The 16,112-nt window shown below is 41.7% G+C and overlaps 1 protein-coding gene across 6 annotated transcripts in view; it reads right to left on the bottom strand.

The window, feature by feature from the left end:
• Positions 1–2,105: 2,105 nt before the first annotated feature.
• Positions 2,106–16,112, bottom strand: part of LOC149559765 (uncharacterized) — a 73,726-nt gene continuing 59,719 nt past the window's right edge. For all 6 annotated transcript variants that reach the window (XM_089824279.1, XM_089824282.1, XM_089824284.1 and 3 more), the window contains 2 exons: positions 3,317–3,463; positions 2,106–3,209 (listed from right to left, as the gene is read on the bottom strand). In XM_089824279.1, the coding sequence (XP_089680405.1) occupies positions 2,805–3,209; positions 3,317–3,463 (552 nt within the window). In that variant the 3' untranslated portion in view covers positions 2,106–2,804. The remainder of the gene's footprint in view (positions 3,210–3,316; positions 3,464–16,112) is intronic.

Here is a 16,112-nt window from a genome sequence, read left to right on the forward strand (position 1 = left end):
GCCACCAGATTTTGGCATGGCCTTTCAGTTTGGCCTTTGCAAACTTAACCCTATCTGGGTCCCTTATATCCTCATACTCAAAGTATTCTTCCAGTTCATTGATCCAATCGATCAACTCATCTAGTTTCAGATTTCCTGAAAATATACCCATTTCAATTGTAGATCTTTTCCCAAACTTAGTAATGGCCCTAAAAAGCCTTTCCTCTACAGGATTCAGAACTTCCCCGTCAACTTCCTCTTCTGGTCCCATTACTTCCTCTTCATTGTCATCCTCATTATTGTCACCTGCGGCAACATTTGCTCCTCTACGAAGCTCCTCTTGCAATGCTTGTACCTGCCTCTAGAGGGCTCTAACCTCCTCAGGATCAATAGCTCTGGCCCTTCCGCCACGCTCTCTTCGTGGAGGCATCTTCTAACTCGAACCCACAACCACACAGTCCTGGTGCAAACTGCCTCACAGTCGGCGCTCTGTCTACACACTCAAGAAAACCCGCTCTGATACCACTTGACGGGGACACAACCCAAGAACAGAATGGACACAACAAAAAAGAGAAATTATATTAACTGAGAAAATAAGCTAGTACAAATAGTACAGAGAAAATAAACTTCAGAACATGCCCTAAGGGCTTACAATAGCATAAATCTGGAGAATATTTCTCCTTTTAGCACCTCCTCTCAAGCTCCACTCCGAACTGCCTTTTACAACGCCAAAAATCTCCTTAAATAGACCCCGAAGGGTTAAGGACTACGAGTACATTCTAGAAAGTGCTAGTAGGCATCCACCGACAAAATAGAAGGTTTCAGAAGCTGCGTTAGAAGTCGGTGCAAATCTAGAAGAATCCAAAAACGGTAGCCGAACTTCCGGGAGGCATAACTTTTGAACCGTAGCTCCGATTGATGAACCGTTTACATTTTCGAAAAGCTCTCGAAGCGCTCTATAGCCCTATGGACTAGCTTCGCTCGTCCCCCATTTTTCGACCCTTTTCGAGGTCATTTAATGCCCCAAACCTGACTTTGAAGCATTCTTAAGAGGTCTCCAAAATCCGAAAAAACTGCAATAACTTTCAAACCGTGGGGCCTATTGACCTGATTCATTTTTTGGAATGCTCTAAATCATGATTACATTCATCTGGCCAATTCACACCTAGTTTACCGAAATGATGGCCCAAATACATGCTCCTATTTTTTCGAAATTTTCAAACGCACTGATAGTTGAACTATGAGAGTTGGAACCTTTATTTGAGCCAAATGGGTATCCAAAAATGTAAAGACATGAAATAGAAACTAAGTCTAAGTACATTTTTTTTGGGTGACACAGGATTGCCTTTATACCTCTGGGTGCTCCTGCATCAGAGAGGCTGGAAGGTCGAGGGCCCATTAGCCTGTTAAAATAATAATACAAGATTTTACAGGTTGTACAAGGTGCTAGTGAGATTGATAGTGTAGAAAAGCAAAATATAACAAAGCAAGAAGGCAGAGGATGGGGCTTGATATTATCTATGTAGATTACAGAGTGTTTGCAGCTTCAGGTATCACTGCTGAATGTGATGATTGGCATCATTTCTCAGATGTTTTTTTGATATCATGAATAGTTTGGTGCCACACTGCAGTGGGAGTTTTAGCAAGATTTGTTTTTAGTTGTCATGAGATGGTTTCCTCCATGTGATTGGAGATGTACGTTATTGTGTCATCATGAGCTCTTGATTCTAGATTAGAACGTTGACATGATACAGGTTCTCATGGCAGGTTATGCTCTTTAGAGCATGAGGTTCTAATTTGTGGAGATCAAGTTGTCATGTTGTGTTCCAAGGCTACGCAGGTGTGCAGTGGGAGTTTTGACAATTGATCTTGGTTAGTGCTCTTGGTATCATGCAGTTTGGCAGATTCGTCTTTATGAAACAAAAGCTGACCACTAGATGATGTACACAATCCTAAGGAATGTTCAACCTAGAAATTTCACAAAATGCCAGTGTTGAAAATGCTCCACCCATGTACCTATCTGAATCTTTTAAAACTTAAGGATAAGACTGCCATTATTTGAATATGCTTTCTACACGTACAGAAAATGAGTCGTCATTACATCGTAATTGTGTAACTGTCTTCAGTGAACAATAAATAATCAGCAAATTTTATAATATAACCGTATTCCATCAAAGGTTTCAAAATATGGATTACAAAGGTAGCCTATTGTGATGAATTTCCATAGTACCAAATTGTATTCCTTCAAAGGTCTGAAAAAATGGATCACAAGAAGATATCCTATTGGTGTAATGGCTCCCATCCTACTATACTAGAACTTACATTTCCAAGTACACATGATCCTATTTTTCCAGAAAGTTGACTGGAAAAAGCTTCCCCACAAACAGATAATGTTACTCAATTCCCAAGCACTGCCCAAAAATAACTTGAAAACATGATCGCATGGATCCCTGTAGTGAGGTTCACTCACAGAAGGAGGTGCTTCAAAATAATCCTTGCTTTGATGAAAATGATTCAAAATGAAGCCACACTTAATGAATCTCAGACCAAACCACAAAGCAAGAATGTTCCAGAGCGCAAAACTGGATCTTTCAGATCATGAAGATGCATGGGACATTGAAAACCAGTTATTCCTATTAAAAAAGGTAAACTAAGCTGAAAGGGGGAATGACATCAAAAACGTTGATGCCTCCCTTCTCATAATGGAACAACCATGTCCTTCCTTCAATATGTTTGTACACGCTAAATCCAGTTTCCTGTGCGAACCACTTTAATGGGAAAGATGAAAGCCATGGAATCAAAAACTTAAAAATATGTATGTGAAGCTACTCTTGAAGTGGAACAGCATGTGTAGGTCCCCCACCTCTACTACCTCGCCCTCGTCTGCTGTAGTAGTTCCTAGGGGGCTGGGTACCCTGGTCATAATATAGACCATATCCATTAGAATAACCAACTCTGGCTCCACGATCTCCTCGTCCATTTCTATATCCTCGACCTCGACCTCTGCTTCCTTGGCCCATACTCCTTCCTCCTCTCTGGCTCTGATTACTTCTAAAATATCCCCCATTCTGTGCATAATATTGCTGCTGCTGTTGCCCAGTGTTCTGCTCCTGAGGCTTTGGCTGTTGATTTAGTTGTGATGTATGTGCAGGACAATGCAACAGCTCCTGACGAGACTTATCCTGTTGTTGTTCAAGAATAACACCAGCAGGAATTTGATTCTCTTCATTCTGCAAAACACAAAAAACAGCCTTTATGGGTATTTCTGACAAGATATATGAAAAATGGAAATGAAATATTAGCCCAGTTCGATTTAGAATTTTGAAGTCGATTCCACCTGCAGAACTTCTGATGAACCACTGCTCTCTCCAACATACTGAGAAGATGCATTGCCATCCCCAACAATATCTGATGCTTCGCTCGTACCAACTGGTTCAGAAGGTTGTTCCTCTTGGTTCTGTTGCTGCTCTGTTTCAATACGGTTCTGCAAAATTATTGCAACACCATTTAGTAAAACTAGCAGGAAGTTCTGTTAGGGACAGAGGATTGATAAAACTAGCATCTAACATAGAATGTATAGGAAATATCAGGCTAACTTCAAACACATTGCACTTTCATACATCCAACTGCAATAGAAGTTGTATAAAGGCCAAAAACACAGATAATTATCTTACAGACATGAATAAAGTGTCAAAAATAGATTCAGACCTCAAAAGCTTAGAAACTACTGCAAGAAGAAAGAAACAGACTTGTTTGCAAAAACATAGCAACTTTGCTCCACTTTCATAGCATTTCTCCACAATAAATCAAAAAGATAAATAGCCATGTTTTGTGCATGCTATTACAAATCTTCTGATGGAAATTCAGTTAAGGAAAAAGACTTGATTTAACTTCATTTCCTCCTTTATCTAGTCCCACAAGCATGCAGATGCCCTACCTCATTTGATTGTCTTACATCTATAACAATTCACTTCTCTGCATGTTAATACTCAGACTTAAGGTAAACTTCAGTATTTAAATTTGTTAAATTTTGAAACATCATAGACATGAAAGAACAAATCAGGATCAGTCAAAGAAAATAGTAGGCATAACTGGCATTGCAGCACCAATCCCCAGACATAAAAGATGAGAGAAAAAGTATTAACTAACATGCTTGTTTGAATGAATTGGTAGCTGTGGGACAATAGTACTTGTGGACAGGATACAAATTGGAAATTGAGTATTGTTGTGAAGTTTTCACACCATCACCCCATTGCAAATGGCAACCCTTCTTTTTGGTTCAGTTGTAGGAGTAGGTAGTCTAGGAGCCTTAGGTGATAAAAAAAATTCAAGCCTTTGGGCCTTAGTAGGAGGTATAATGGTTGCAAGATCTAGTCAGGGGGATCAACTTTGGAATCAGCCAAATCTTAAGAGTAGTAGGTAATGACGTCTTAGGAGACGGCCGATCAGATTAAAAGTGAGGCAGGCACAGGGCAATTTGTCTTCATCTTGAGCATGAAAAGAAGATCTGCTCAGGCCCAATGCATGGTCTTGTTTCCAGCCAAAGAATTAGGTACAACTTCAGAGAAAAAAATGACCAAGACTAAGGGGGGTGTGATTGTGTACATATGGAATTCTGATCAGAATTCCTCTTATTAGAGGAATTCTGCCATGTAAATTCCTCTATTTAGATATCTTCACCTTCACAAAGACTTAAAAACTAGGTAAAAAGTAAGTCTTTGGGTTTGTGAAAGGGTCAAATTTGAAAGATAAAGGTGAAGTTTGGATGATTTGAAAGTTTGGGAAGGTTTTGAGTGCCAAGAATTCTGGCAGAATTCCTCTGAAAGAGGATTTCCACCATGGAATTTCTACCCAGCATGATTGCCTTAATTTTGGTAGTGATTAAAATTAAGTGTCAAGCAAAAATCAAGGTGATGAAGAGGGTAACTTTGGAAATTTTTGACATTAGAAAGACAGTTTTGATGCATGCTGGAATTCTGGCATAATTCCTCTGATTAGAGGATTTCCGCCATGGAAATTCCTTTATCAAAAGAATCTCCACCCAGCCTTGAATCTTCTAATTTTTGATGTGATTGGAAGTTTGATAGAGGAGAAAGGAGTTGCAATAGGCAACAAAGTTTTGATGTGATTTGAAGTTTGGCTTAAGTGTTGAGATAGGCAACAAATTTTTGAGATAAGTTGCAACTGCTAGAGGTTGGCAGAACTCCTCTGATTAGAGGAATTCTGCCCATGAATTCCCCAAATCATGAAAACTTTTCCTATGAAGGACGAATTCCCCTATAATGGAAAATTTCTTAAGTTGCTAAGGGACCGATAAACAAAGATAAGAAGCCAACAAACTAAGCCAAAGTGAGCATGAAGGAACATTGACAATTACTCATATCTCAGGAATTCTGCCAGTCATTATTGTTCCTCAAATCATAGGACATCTGCCCCTTACAAGGGAAGATAATTAGGATGAAAGCTCAATAACAAGGTGCTGAAGAAAAAAATTGGAAGCAGGAAGCATAAAATTTAGCAACGGAACAATCTGCACTGAGATGTTAAGCTTGAGGGAGGCCAACATTAGCAAAATTCCTATGATTAGAAGAATTTGGCCCCCATAGATTGCTCAAAAGTTCAAAGCTCCGCCTCTTCATGTATTAGATTTGCATCAAATTTGATTGAGTAACCTTTATGAAGGTTGAGAGGGGTGATACTTAAATTGCTGGAGGAAGTTTACCCAAGCATTGAACAAAGAGAGCAAAGAAACTATTGGCAGAATTCCGCTAATATTCCTCTGATTAGAGGAATTCCGCCCAGGATGATCTCCAAGCGGGTTGGGTGAATTTCAATTGAATTTAAATTTTCTTCCCTCCATTAAGGTCAGCCTAGAGGGCTTAAAAACAATTAAATAAAACCAAATTCATTGGCCAATCAGGGCTATGTTGGCCTGCATTGAATTAAGTGCCTCTTCAAGAAGGCAGTGACTATAAAGAAGACTAAAGTGAATTCATTTTGACATCACCAGTTCAAAACAATTTTATTTCTGTAATAAGGGCAGCAAGCTACAGGCAGAAAAATGCTCTCTGATAAGCTCAGATACCAATACCTGCTGGGAGGCAGTGGAGGCAGAAGCTGATGCAGACGGAAGCCTAGAGGCGGATGGGTGCCCTGTGGGTACCCCCCGGATGCCACCCACAGGCACCCGGATGCCATGACATGCAGCATTCACTTTCAACTTCAAATTCACAGGCTATAAATCCTCAACAAAATCAACAAATTGCAGGTTTGCCCCAATTGCAATCATCTTCTGCATCATGTGATCTCCAATCACTCATATGAAACCAAATAAAGCAGCAGCAAATAACTTCCTAAGTTATTCCTCTTAATCAGCAGGATTATCAGACACAGAGTATTCAAAAATTGCAATTGCTTATGCAACAACAGGCAGTGCAGAGCTTTCAACCGAACAAATCAGCATCAGTTCAACAACAGCAACAATCACCCCAATCCTAGGTGGTACATCATCAGCAGAATCACCAACATTATACATATGCATACACACAGTATAACTGTGTATATATATATACACGCGCGCACACGCATCAACATCCACCCCAAAAAAGAAAATCCTGCATCTGCTTCCAGATCCACATCCGAATCAGTAACTTAGCTAATAAATGTCAAATTGGCCTTCATTCAGTGAATTGTATCCTCGGTCAACAGCAAATCATCATAAGAAGGCAGTGCAGCTTGTATAGAAGCAATATATTTGGGCGAATTCATTCCCAAAGGTAAGATTTGTGAGTAGGAAAAGGAAATCTGAATGTGCTATATAGTACAACATCCGTCATCTTAGGTTTAATTTTGTCTGAATTCTTAGTGGCCAATCTGAATTAATTAATTAAATTCCCAATTCTTTCAAGCCAGAATGCTAGATGCTTTAGGTAGGAAACCAGATTTGCATAAGAGGGGATTACAGATGACGTAAATTCATTGAAATCCTACCCAAGTCAATGAGTTGGAAATTGCAAGGAAGAGGTTAGATCTTGTAGTTATGAAATTTCATTTTGTCTCTTCGATGTTGATACAAAATGATTTTCAGGTTTACTCTCTTTTTCTTATCAATTTTACAAACTAGATGCACTCTTCTCTCTTGTTGTGTGAGGTGAGTTGCTGGAAAGGAAAGCTGACGAACACTCAAAGATCCTAGATGAAAAGGAGATCCAATCCAAATTATCAAAGTACAAATTCAGATGAAGATCACAAGATAAGGTTCAGGAGAGCAAGAAGGATCAGATCTCGTGAAGGCACCATCAAGAAGCTCAAGATAGATCATGTTTACAAATTCAAGATACAAGTTCAGTTCAAAGTTATCAGAAAATCTCAGATGATGGAATAGATTCGAGGGAAGCACTTTGAAAAGCATGAGCCATCGCAATTATCCTCAAGGAGTTGAAGAGTTAATCGAAGTTACTTCCTAACCTAAGTTACCATATTTGCCCCTCGGAATGCAAATTTGACATTCGATTCATAGCTAATTTGAAGTCGGCTCCGGTTCTTGTGTTTGATGAATCCTGTCATCGGTAAATATTGTGTAGCGGACGGGTTGATGTCGTCGGTAAATACTATGTAACCGATGGCCCCTTCGGGAAAGTTCTTGTTATGTAGCCAACGGACCCCTTCGGGAAGGTTTTTCGGAAAGTATATATACACCCTCCGAGATCATTGCAATCATCATTGTAAGCATTATGTAATCTCTCTGGCATATATGCAAATAAAAGGGGTAATGCTGTTACATGTTCTTATTTCATTGTCTGTATACATTAATTCACTTACCCCATACGGTTAACATTTGGCATCGTTGCCCATGGACTTGGAACAAAGGCAAAGGCATGAAGACTATGCCAAATCAGCTTAACAAGGATAGAAATAAGATAAAAGGAAAAGATGGAATACGCACCGCACAAAAAAATTTAATTTTGGCACAACAAGCCAAACGCAGACAAAGGTTTCAGCAGATTGCCGACGGACACTGAAGCACCGAGGAATTGTTGGAAGAGACTCGACAATGGGTGAAATTGGTGGAAGAAGCAAGGGAAGAATTTTTGAACCTATATTCGCCGAGGGAAGAGAATCCAGACGAAAGGGAAATAGCTCACACAGCTCAGAGTGCCCAGGGAGCACAAGCGTGGAGTGAACTCTTTGTCCGCAATACACTTCCGGAATGAACAATTTCGCTTAACAAAAACCCTTCTTCACCAAACAACGCAATTTTTGGGAATAAGACGACTGCCCAAAACAATGTCAGTGTCGGAGTGCAGAGTGTTGGTGTCAAAATACAAAATGTCGATGTCAAAGTGCAGAGCGTTGGTGTCGAAATACAAAGCATCAATACCTGAGTGCAAAATGTCACTGTCAAAGTGTTGAACTGCGCCGATGCCGTAGTGTCGAACAACGCCCATACACAAAATCAAGTAATAATGGCAGGGCCAAAAGAGAAGTTGCCAAAGTTTGATGGTGATGGAACGGTCGATCCAATCAGACACTGTAAGACATGCGAAACAATTTGGACGGCGAATGGCGTAACTGACACAAATGAATGGGTGCGACAATTTCCAACAACCCTAAGGGTTGTAGCAATCAATTGGTTTTCCAATACAGATCCCCAAAAATTAACCAATTGGGCGGAAGTTAAAAAAAAATTTATCACCGAATTTCAATAGTTGCGCGACAACAATGAGATTGTAACAGAGATATACAATAGAAAGCAAGCAAAACATGAAACAGTTTGAGTTTATGCCAAAAAATTAAAAGAATTAATAAACAAGATAGAAAGTGAGCCGGCAGATGAGCTGCAAAAGAGATGGTTCATTGAAGGACTACACCCGAAGTTATAGAAGAAAATGAAGATTGTGTCACCATCGTCATACACTAAAGCATACAATCGGGCAATGAACTTAGAAAGTGAGCAAAAAACAAAAAAGAAGAAGAGTAGCTCATTCGATTCAGATGACGACGTGTCTTTGGAAGAAGATAACAGCGATGACGAAAAGGGCAGGAAGAAGGTCCGAGCTCTCCAGAAGGATATGATCTGAATGATGAAGGAATTTAAGAACATGCAGAAAAAGATGAAGGGAAACGAGCTATGGTGCACAGAATGTAAGACAAAAGGTCACACGAAGGGATCCTGTCCAAGGAACCAGTTTTGCAAGATCTATCAAATCATGGGACATTCCACAAAAGAATGCCCCTTCGATATGAAAACAAGAAGACCTCAACAAGTGCTCCTGACCCAGGAGGCTTCCACATTAGGAGGGAGCAGAAACAACAATAATGAGGATGCCACATTGGGAGGGTACAGAAATAATAGACGACAGCAAAAAAACAACAATGCCAACAATAATAATGGGAACCGCAGCCGAATTCAATACAATGCGAACGGCCGCCCAATGGTTCAATGCCGAGCATGCAATTTGTAGGGCCACTTTGCTCGAGACTGTACAATGACAAACACACCAAAGTTGTTATGTAGATGGTGTAGTCCTGGAGATCATGAAGATGCCAAGTACCCGAAATTAGGAGTGAATTTGATCACCATCGGGACGAATGAAGAGGAGGTTCTGGCAATCACATGGAAGCAAGCAAAATTGTATATATACTTTCCAAAGAACCTTCCCAAAGGGGTCCGTCGACTACATAACAAGAACCTTCCCGAAGGGGCTGTCGACTACACTATTTACCGACGACATCAACCCGTCGGCTACACAATATTTACCAACAATATCATCCCCCCAAAAAGAAAAGTCGTCTTCGGACGACAACACAACAAAACTCAAAAACAACTAATTACATTAATGCATAGATACTAGACAGACAAATGTGTCTCTGACTATATAGATCGGCTTTGTCGTAGCTGATACCCTTGTTCTATCTAGACCTTTAGATCAACTCTGATTTGAGAATTCTCTTAAACTACCTCCTTCATCATCATCGTGACCTCATGGCATTCAGCTTCTTTCTGATCATGTGCTTTCTTTGCTAATTGCTTTTCCTGTAGTGCTGCTGCAAGTTGTTGTTCTGCTTCCTGCTTCCCTCGTACAATTTCCTCAAGTTGTGCCAATAATGTTGTCTGCTTCGTTTCCCATGCAATTTGCTGGGTGGCAAGTCTGTCGAGGAGCCTTCTCTACAGCCTCTCAAGCTTCTTGCCCAACCTCTGCTCGTCGTCTCTCTGTGAGCACCAACTCTGCCAAAAACTTGCCTCTCTCGATGATGTCACTAAGGCATGAATGGATATCCTTATCCTTTTCCTCCGCTACTAGTATAGGACCCTGTGTCCGTACCCTTCCTGCTTTTTCTGGTACTACTGCACTCTAATCTCCTACCTCTGGTGATGTAGGGACCTCGACAATCTCATTGTTCGACCAAATCACCTCTAACTGAAGGTCCTCTCATGGGAGACTGAATGGAAGGACCTCTAGCAACAGGGGGAAGTAGTCGTCGTCTCAGATACTCACTTGCCCAACTCGCTGAGCTAATCTGTACAGCTATTGGCGCTTAGTGCTTAGCTTCTGGCATGCTCAAATCAACACCCTGATCTACTGCATCATCCAACAGTGTGTCGGCTATCATGACTACTGCATCTGTCCCAATCACCTCTAATCGGACCTGCTCTTGTGCCCTTCTCTGACTATCTCCTCCCTCTGTGGCCATCAACTCTACTACTAGATGTGGCTAAGGCAGACTCATTGCTACTGACTGAGGTGATCCATGCTCTTAAGGTTCAAAGGTTGATTCTCTCCCCTCCTGAACCGCTGGTTGAGGTTGCGTTTCCGTAGGTTGCATTCCCGTAGGTGTGCCCGCTGATGATGCTGTCCTCCAGCTTCCTGAAGGTTGGGTGGCCACTGAGTGTGAAATTGATCCTGTCACTCCTGTTGTTGTCAGTGATCTGGGGTTTAGGGCGACCGGGGTCATTAGGACTGGTTGCCTAAACTGCCCAAACCCTGGAATGTGAACATTTGCAATAGTGTGTACATGCGGTGCTAAAAAAGATGCCGTAGCTATCATTGGGGCAGTCATCAACTACTATGGAAAGCAAAGTGGGGTTGCTGAAATCACCTCGAATTCCTCATCATCTTCCTCCTCATCTTGCTCCACCTCCTCCATCTCCTCTAAGTCATCCTCCTCACAAGACGTACCTATCAGCCACTATCTGTGTTTCTGGATTCCTCTATCTCTTGCCGTATCCTCTTCTGGCCAATGCCTTTCTACCCTCCAGGTGTGTCTAAATGCCTCCACTGCATTATTGGAGGCTCGTCGGGTACTGTCGAGCTTGGCTAAATTTCCAATTTTTCTTTGGGTATCATCCTCGCAGTTGCCTCCAAAAAGAATCTGATGGCATAGTGTGGCATGTAAAATGTTTTATGTTGCAAAGTCATGAACTCATCCATGTGTGTGGCCAATAAAAAAGCCCAATCATAAACCCTCCCATTCATGAGTCCGTTCATCATACTGACCAGTGGAAAGGAGATGTTTGACGCCCTACTAGACCCTGTAAGTCGACTCTTTATTACATCCATGAGGCATCTCCAATGGCCTTCTCCAAAATCTGATTTCCGCAACCCTCTTCCCCTCGAGGTGTCAGCAAGGGCATCTTTCTTCTGTTGTACCTGATCCTTGCACACTAATTCCACCAACTTCTATTTTCTCTTCTTGTCCATCTTTCTTGGCTTGCTGTCAATTTTCTTTCCTCCTTGTGTCGTCCCTAGTATGTCGAATACCATGGTAAAGTCAATTGGCCGAAATGATACCACTACGTCGTATCCCAAGTACGAAACTGTACTTTTACGAGAGTGCCTATCATAAACCTCAATCATGATACGCAAAACACCTTCAAAATCTCAAATACAAAAAACTAGCATCCGAATTTTCATTCCACCATTTCCTGCATTTCAGCCCATTCAACCCTTTGAATGCTACGTTCTATGGTGTTATCTGTACATCTGGCTAGTTCTGCACTTTGGCTCTTTGTTTGCCCTTGTCTTTTCTGCCTAGCCGTGCTCTAGAAGGCCCTGCTTGTGTATTCTGACTCATAGCTGAATCGTGATCGAGTTTCTTCCTCCAAGCCCTTTTTCCGACTGACTTCATACCTAATACTCCTTTGTCAGTATGCGAAATAAATTACCGTTCAATCAGTTACTTTTCCCCCCTGACCTTCGGCGGTACCAACCCCAAGCCACTTATGTATTTTTATTATTACTTTTCTGCTTCTCCTATACGTCGTACGACTATACAGTCACCTTTCTCTACTGGTGTACCATACAGACACTATGCAGACCTGTAGCAACTCAACGCACCCCTCTAGAAACAATTCGCAGGCCACTGGAATTTACTTGCAGGCCTCCAAATTTCGTACATAGCCTGCCTAGGCTTAGTCACAATCACCAAAGATGATCACTGACAACGTGGCCCTGAATTCTCAAATGTAGGCTAACACAAATATTCAATCCCAAGTCCAACATGCCATGACCCAATTGATCTCGCACCTGGATATGAAATTCTCCTTCCTTCAGTTGTGATAGTCGACTCCTTCCTTATGCCTATTGTATCAGCTACTTATACGGTGGACTGAATGATTCAATATATTGATGAACCCCTTCAATCAAATAGCCCTTCATAAGTTCGCAACTCCTCTGCCGATAGATGTACTGATACCCTGATACTTATTTATCCTGCATACGGTGAAGTGGCGTTAAAAGGAACACCATTCGGCAACATTAAAAAAGCATTGTTCAATGAAATTAAAAACGTCATACGGTGGCATCCTGTCATGGCGTACAGTGAAGGTGTACGGTGGAGGGGCCGTACGGTACACTCGACTTTGCACATGGTGTCGACTTGATCATCGTACGGTGTCTTCATATTGCCATATGGTGACTTTAATGAATTTTTTATTTTTATTTTTTATTTTTTACTCACATTTTTACTACTACTCGACATTCAGCAACGACAAAACAATTCAGCCAACATATATCTTCAACTTGGAACCATTCACCGTTTCTAGAATTTCCTGCCCGTCCAGCGTCCATAACTTTATTGCTCTGTTATCACCTACTTCCCAGATCTGATACAGCCCAACCCATTTGACTTTAAACTTGTCTGACTTGATTTAGTTCCGGTTGTCATGCTTCAACACTAGCTGTCTTGGTTGGAGCTTGTTCAGTTTTAGGTGTTTATCATGCCACGCTTTGCGCCGATTCTTTGTCACCTCCATGGCCCATTGTGCCAATAGCCACTTCTCCTCGAGCTTGTTCAGATTATGTACCATTTCCCTCAAGCTTGCCATGTCACCTAACTTATTCTCCAGTGCAATCCTCAAACTCGATATCATGAATTCCACTTGTACCACTGCCTCTTGTCCAAACATCAACTAGAACGATGTGTCCCGTTGTCACCTTGTATGTCGTGCGGTATGCCCAGAGGGCAGAGGGTAGTTTTTCCTGTCAATCTTCACCTTCGACCACACAACTTGTAGATGATTGCTACCAGGATCTTGTTTGTGGCTTCCGCTTGTCCGATGGCTCTTGGATAGTGCGGGCTCAACAATGAATGATAGATCTTGAATTCAGTAGTGAGCAATCGAATAACATGGTTAACGAAGTGTCCTCCCCTATCACTTGTCAACTACAGTGGAATCCCGTACCTGGTAACTATTTGCTCATAAATAAATCTCGCTGTGCTTACTGCCGAGTTATCTGGTAGTGCGCATGCCTCCACCCACTTGGTCAGGTACTCTGTTGCTACGACAATGTATCAGCACCTAATTTTGCTTACCTTCAGAGGTCCGATGAAGTCCAATCCCCATCTTTCAAAAAGTTCCTGCACATGCAAAGGATTCAGAGGCATGAAGTCCCTTTTTAACGATTTCCCGGCTCACTAACATGTGTCACATGCAACGACCCACTCCCTCACGTCGTTGTGTACGGTTGGCCACCATAGTCCTGCCAGGAGTATCTTTCGCGCAATTGTGTCTGGCCCCATGTGTCCTCCTGCCGATGCTTCATGTGATTCCTTAAGTACCCTTGAAATTTCCTCCTCTAGGACGCATCGCCTTAGGATCTGGTCAGGTCCCATTTTTTATCATAGCCCATTGATTAATTGAAATGTTCGGCTCCTCAACACCAATTTCCTTCTCTCATTTGGTGGCATTTCACTCGGAAACTGTCCTGTCGAAAGGTACTCTCCAATGCTCATGTACCATTTCGGCAGTACTGCAATCTGAAATAACTGTGCATCAGGAAAATCGGTGTTCACTCCATCCGCCGGTTCTCCTATTTTAATTCGCGACAGATGGTCTAGCTGACATGTTTCTTCCCGGCCCATACAATGATTTTGAAGGTGAATTCCTATAGCAAAAGTAGCCACCAGCTGATTCTTCCTTGGATGACAGGTTTATTCACTACGTACAACAAAGCTTGATGATCTACATAGAACACGAACGGTGTCACCAGCAAGTAATGTCGAAACTTCTACACCACGTAAACCATTCCTAATGCCTCTCGTTCCATTGTACTGTAATTTTTCTCTTCCTTAGATAGTAGTCGACTAGCAAAATACACTGGGTGATCTAGCACGTGGTTACTTGTCTACACTAGAGTTGGTCCTATTGCATAGTTGGATGCATCGATGTGAACATAAAATTCCTTGTTCCAATTCGATTACGCCAAGATAAGTGTTGTGGCCAATCGTACCTTCAACCCTTCAAATGACTCGTCCTATTCTTTCTCCCATTTGAATGGTTCCCTTTTGCATGTTAACCTGTCCAGTGGGTATGATACTTTGGCAAAGTTTTTGATGAATCTTCTATAACAGCCTATGTCCCAGGAATGACTTTACCTTTGTTACATTTGTAGATGGCTGCATTTTCATTATCACTCTAACTTTGTCTGGATCTGATTTCAATCCCTCCTTACAGACTATATGCCCTAGCAATCTTCCTTGCGGAACCATGAATCTACATTTCTTTGGATTTAAGGCTAGTCATGCCCTTCGACATCTTTCCATGCATTCGCCCAACGCCGTCAGATGTTTGTCTTCAGTGCTGAATACGGACCAGTCATCCAAGAATGCTTTGAAATATCCGACTAGCATTTTTTGAATGTGTAGTATGCATCTTTGGAACGTCGCCAGCGCATTGCACAAGCCGAATGGCATCCAGTTGTATGCATACACCCTGTCTTCTACCACAAATGTCGTTTTCAGCTTCTCCTCTTCTGCTCTGCAAATTTGCATAAATGAATAAATCTCATGTCCAGCTACCTCCTCCAACATACTGTCTGTAATGGTATCAAGAAGGGGTCATTGATCGTTACGGCATTGAGACATCTGAACTCAATACATATCCTGATTTGGGTGGTATCCTTCTTGAGGGATATTACTATGGGTGACACCCATTCACTTGTTTGAACCTTAAAGATAATACCTTCCTCCAACATTCGGTTGATTTCTTCTGTAACTCGTGCCGCATAATTTTTATTCATCCTGTAAGGTCGCTTCCATACGGGCACTGCACCTTCGACTAGTGGGATGCGGTGAACACAGCTCCGACGGGACTCCTTTCAAATCCTTATATGTCCAGGGGAATACATTTTTGTATTCCAAGAATATTTTTAATGTCACTGCTTTTAGTACTGCATCCAAGTTATCCTCCACTAGTACATTTTTTGGTTCGACCTCATCTCCCAAATTCATTGTTTGTACTGTGCCTTCATTATATTTGATCGGCTTCCCCTCACCGAATACATGTGCAGGTGTTCCATCCAACAGTGCATCCCCTTCTTTTATTTCCGTGAACTCTTTTGGAAATCCGTCTCCGTTGTGCCCTTCCTCTATCATTAGTATGTTGCAGCTCCGAAATAGCTCATAATCCTTCATCTGCCAATGAAATAATCCGTTCACCGAGTCCAAATCATCGTCCGTTGATCCACATTCCAACAGTAGGACTCCATGATCCGGTTCCATTCGCTGCTTCCCTTCATTCTCGTCTTCAGAATTAGATGATAGTGCTTCTTCGCCCACCATTTGCATGTGTAAATCAATGATGAATTTTCGCCTTTTACTTTCCAATGAGTGTATTCTTCTTCCAATCATGC

The sequence above is a fragment of the Cupressus sempervirens genome, chromosome 4, assembly GCF_028749045.1.
Source record: "Cupressus sempervirens isolate cs-2001-9-10 chromosome 4, ASM2874904v1, whole genome shotgun sequence".
NCBI lineage: Eukaryota > Viridiplantae > Streptophyta > Pinopsida > Cupressales > Cupressaceae > Cupressus > Cupressus sempervirens.